At 45.4% G+C, this 5,192-nt stretch overlaps 1 protein-coding gene across 1 annotated transcript in view; it reads left to right on the top strand.

The window, feature by feature from the left end:
- Positions 1-5,192, top strand: part of KIAA0513 (KIAA0513 ortholog) — an 18,340-nt gene that overhangs the window by 2,586 nt on the left and 10,562 nt on the right. The window contains exon 2 of the mRNA XM_018572413.1: positions 5,051-5,150. Coding sequence (XP_018427915.1) covers positions 5,051-5,150 — 100 coding nt within the window. The remainder of the gene's footprint in view (positions 1-5,050; positions 5,151-5,192) is intronic.

Below are 5,192 nucleotides of genomic sequence, written 5' to 3'. Positions count from 1 at the left end.
ATGTTGGCCGCCTGGTTGGCAACGCTGCGGCCTGCCGCGAGCTTCTGCATGGCAGAGACTGGGGGATGTGTGCAATATTCATGGACCTCCCCGGCTGTGCCGGGAACCGCGACCAGATTGAGGTCTCCGAGGTTTCAGGTCCTTCAATTATTAATGGAGGTTCGTTGGCATCTAACTCAGCGATTTCCAACAGACAAGAAGGACGACGACATGTATCCTCCAACACAGTGTATAGAGTGCAGGGGTCAGGTCTATGTAATACATAACACAGTGTATAGAGTGCAGGGGTCGGGTCTATGTAATACATAACACAGTGTATAGCGTGCGGGGGTCGGGTCTATGTAATACACAACACTGTGTATAGAGTGCAGAGGTCAGGTCTATGTAATACACAACACAGTGTATAGAGTGCAGGGGTCGGGTCTATGTAATACACAACACAGTGTATAGAGTGCAGGGGTCGGGTCTATGTAATACACAATACGGTGTATAGAGTGCAGGGGTCGGGTCTATGTAATACACAACACGGTGTATAGAGTGCAGGGGTCGGGTCTATGTAATACATAACACAGTGTATAGCGTGCAGGGGTCGGGTCTATGTAATACACAGCACGGTGTATAGAGTGCAGGGGTCAGGTCTATGTAATGCACCGAACAGTGTATAGAGTGCAGGGGTCAGGTCTATGTAATACATAACACAGTGTATAGAGTGCAGGGGTCGGGTCTATGTAATACACAATACGGTGTATAGAGTGCAGGGGTCAGGTCTATGTAATACACAACACTGTGTATAGAGTGCAGGGGTCAGGTCTATGTAATATATAACACAGTGTATAGCGTGCAGGGGTCTGGTCTATGTAATACACAACACGGTGTATAGCGTGCAGGGGTCGGGTCTATGTAATACACAACACGGTGTATAGAGTGAAGGGGTCAGGTCTATGTAATGCACCGAACAGGGGTGCAGGGATCGGGTCTATGTAATACATAACACAGTGTATAGAGTGCAGGAATCAGGTCTATGTAATACATAACACTGTGTATAGAGTGCAGGGGTCGGGTCTATGTAATACATAACACGGTGTATAGCGTGCAGGGGTCGGGTCTATGTAATGCACCAAACAGTGTATAGAGTGCAGGGGTCTGTAATACACAACGCGGTGTATAGAGTGCAGGGGTCAGGTCTATGTAATACACAACACTGTGTATAGCGTGCAGGGGTCGGGGCTATGTAATGCACCAAACAGTGTATAGAGTGCAGGGGTCGGGTCTATGTAATACACAACGCGGTGTATAGAGTGCGGGGGACAGGTCTATGTAATACACCTAAATGTGACAGCGGAGGTCCATGTCTGTGCACAGCATGGCCACTGCTACACCGGGAGGGGGCATGTGACAGGGTGACAATCCTTAGCAGATTTGGGAGACGGGGACAGAGTGTTGTCATCCTACAACAGGAAGTGACATACATTAAAAAAGCACCACAAATGCATTTTGCACTTGAAGGAATACGTTTATGCGTTTTTTATGATGACGTTGTGAACGCGCCCTTCAAGTCACAGATATGACTTTCCAGCAAACTCTTCAATATCCTACAATAAGTCATCGCTGTAAACGCGGTGGAGTCGCCATATGCTGACCCCATGCTGCGCTCCTCCTCGGTAGACGTATACACAGCAGGGAAATAAGGACGCAGATGACAGAGGATGACCCTGGCTCTGCAAAATCTGCCGACTCCTGTATTTTGAACTTGGCGTCCATTCATGCGCAGCTAACAATTTCAAACCAAACAGAATGGCGCTCCGGGGGAAGAGGGATATCAGGACGCCAGGATGAGAATCCGCCATGTTACCGCGACTCGCGCCAAAGCTGGGGGGCTCACTCGGCAAAAACACTGAATTATTGATAAATCAGAAAGGACGCGGCGGATGGATTACCCGACTTGTAATTATATTTGTGAAGTTGACACAAAACGCGGCCACATTGTATCACCTGTACGGGGAATTGTTACATCGGTTACATTGTATCACCTGTACGGAGAATTGTCACATCGGTTACATTGTATCACCTGTACGGGGAATTGTCACATCGGTTACATTGTATCACCGGTACAGAGAATTGTCACATCGGTTACATTGTATCACCTGTACGGGGAATTGTTACATCGGTTACATTGTATCACCTGTACGGAGAATTGTCACATCGGTTACATTGTATCACCTGTACGGGGAATTGTCACATCGGTTACATTGTATCACCGGTACAGAGAATTGTCACATCGGTTACATTGTATCACCTGTACGGGGAATTGTTACATCGGTTACATTGTATCACCTGTACGGAGAATTGTCACATCGGTTACATTGTATCACCTGTACGGGGAATTGTCACATCGGTTACATTGTATCACCGGTACAGAGAATTGTCACATCGGTTACATTGTATCACCTGTACGGGGAATTGTTACATCGGTTACATTGTATCACCTGTACGGAGAATTGTCACATCGGTTACATTGTATCACCTGTACGGGGAATTGTCACATCGGTTACATTGTATCACCGGTACAGAGAATTGTCACATCGGTTACATTGTATCACCTGTACGGGGAATTGTTACATCGGTTACAATGTATCACCTGTACGGAGAATTGTCACATCGGTTACATTGTATCACCGGTACGGGGAATTGTCACACCGGTTACATTGTATCACCGGTACAGAGAATTGTCACATCGGTTACATTGTATCACCTGTACGGGGAATTGTTACATCGGTTACATTGTATCACCTGTACGGAGAATTGTCACATCGGTTACATTGTATCACCTGTACGGGGAATTGTCACATCGGTTACATTGTATCACCGGTACAGAGAATTGTCACATCGGTTACATTGTATCACCTGTACGGGGAATTGTTACATCGGTTACAATGTATCACCTGTACGGAGAATTGTCACATCGGTTACATTGTATCACCGGTACGGGGAATTGTCACATTGGTTACATTGTATCACCGGTACAGAGAATTGTCACATCGGTTACATTGTATCGCCTGTACGGGGAATTGTTACATCGGTTACAATGTATCACCTGTACGGAGAATTGTCACATCGGTTACATTGTATCACCTGTACAGAGAATTGTCACATCGGTTACATTGTATCACCTGTACGGGGAATTGTCACACCGGTTACATTGTATCACCAGTACAGAGAATTGTCACATCGGTTACATTGTATCACCTGTACGGAGAATTGTCACATCGGTTACATTGTATCACCTGTACGGAGAATTGTCACATCGGTTACATTGTATCACCGGTACAGAGAATTGTCACACCGGTTACATTGTATCACCGGTACAGAGAATTGTCACACCGGTTACATTGTATCGCCTGTACGGTGAATTGTCACATTGGTTACATTGTATCACCGGTACAGAGAATTGTCACATCGGTTACATTGTATCGCCTGTACGGGGAATTGTTACACCGGTTACATTGTAGCACCTGTACGGAGAATTGTCACATCGGTTACATTGTAGCACCTGTACGGAGAATTGTCACATCGGTTACATTGTATCACCGGTACAGAGAATTGTCACACCGGTTACATTGTATCACCGGTACAGAGAATTGTCACACCGGTTACATTGTATCGCCTGTACGGTGAATTGTCACATTGGTTACATTGTATCACCGGTACAGAGAATTGTCACATCGGTTACATTGTATCGCCTGTACGGTGAATTGTCACATTGGTTACATTGTATCACCTGTACGGGGAATTGTTACATCGGTTACATTGTATCGCCTGTACGGTGAATTGTCACATTGGTTACATTGTATCACCTGTACGGGGAATTGTTACATCGGTTACATTGTATCGCCTGTACGGTGAATTGTCACATTGGTTACATTGTATCACCTGTACGGGGAATTGTTACATCGGTTACATTGTATCGCCTGTACGGTGAATTGTCACATTGGTTACATTGTATCACCTGTACGGGGAATTGTTACATCGGTTACATTGTATCGCCTGTACGGTGAATTGTCACATTGGTTACATTGTATCACCTGTACGGGGAATTGTTACATCGGTTACATTGTATCGCCTGTACGGTGAATTGTCACATTGGTTACATTGTATCACCTGTACGGGGAATTGTTACATCGGTTACATTGTATCGCCTGTACGGTGAATTGTCACATTGGTTACATTGTATCACCTGTACGGGGAATTGTTACATCGGTTACATTGTATCGCCTGTACGGTGAATTGTCACATTGGTTACATTGTATCACCTGTACGGGGAATTGTTACATCGGTTACATTGTATCGCCTGTACGGTGAATTGTCACATTGGTTACATTGTATCACCTGTACGGGGAATTGTTACATCGGTTACATTGTATCGCCTGTACGGTGAATTGTCACATTGGTTACATTGTATCACCTGTACGGGGAATTGTTACATCGGTTACATTGTATCGCCTGTACGGTGAATTGTCACATTGGTTACATTGTATCACCTGTACGGGGAATTGTTACATCGGTTACATTGTATCGCCTGTACGGTGAATTGTCACATTGGTTACATTGTATCACCTGTACGGGGAATTGTTACATCGGTTACATTGTATCGCCTGTACGGTGAATTGTCACATTGGTTACATTGTATCACCTGTACGGGGAATTGTTACATCGGTTACATTGTATCGCCTGTACGGTGAATTGTCACATTGGTTACATTGTATCACCTGTACGGGGAATTGTTACATCGGTTACATTGTATCGCCTGTACGGTGAATTGTCACATTGGTTACATTGTATCACCTGTACGGGGAATTGTTACATCGGTTACATTGTATCGCCTGTACGGTGAATTGTCACATTGGTTACATTGTATCACCTGTACGTGGAATTGTCACATCGGTTACATTGTACTTGTTGCCACGGGCTACCTGTGCATTGATCACCTATACGTGTACAGCAGCTCCCAGCAGTCTCGGTGACCAGCTGTCTTTTTTAACTCTCATTGCAGGGAGGACGTGGACCAGGAGGAGAAGGCGAGATTCGGGGAGCTCTGCAGTTCCGAGAACGGGAAAGGACGAGAATGGTTCGCCCGCTTTGTCAGTGCTCAGGTAACGGTGTATTATATGAAGCATCACTGTGAGGAGTCATGT

This window comes from Nanorana parkeri, unplaced genomic scaffold (genome assembly GCF_000935625.1).
Source record: "Nanorana parkeri isolate BGI_ZX_2015 unplaced genomic scaffold, ASM93562v1 scaffold2022, whole genome shotgun sequence".
In the NCBI taxonomy this organism is placed as follows: domain Eukaryota; kingdom Metazoa; phylum Chordata; class Amphibia; order Anura; family Dicroglossidae; genus Nanorana; species Nanorana parkeri.
The sequence above is the reverse complement of the archived record's forward strand: the minus strand, read 5'-3'. Positions and strand labels throughout refer to the sequence as shown.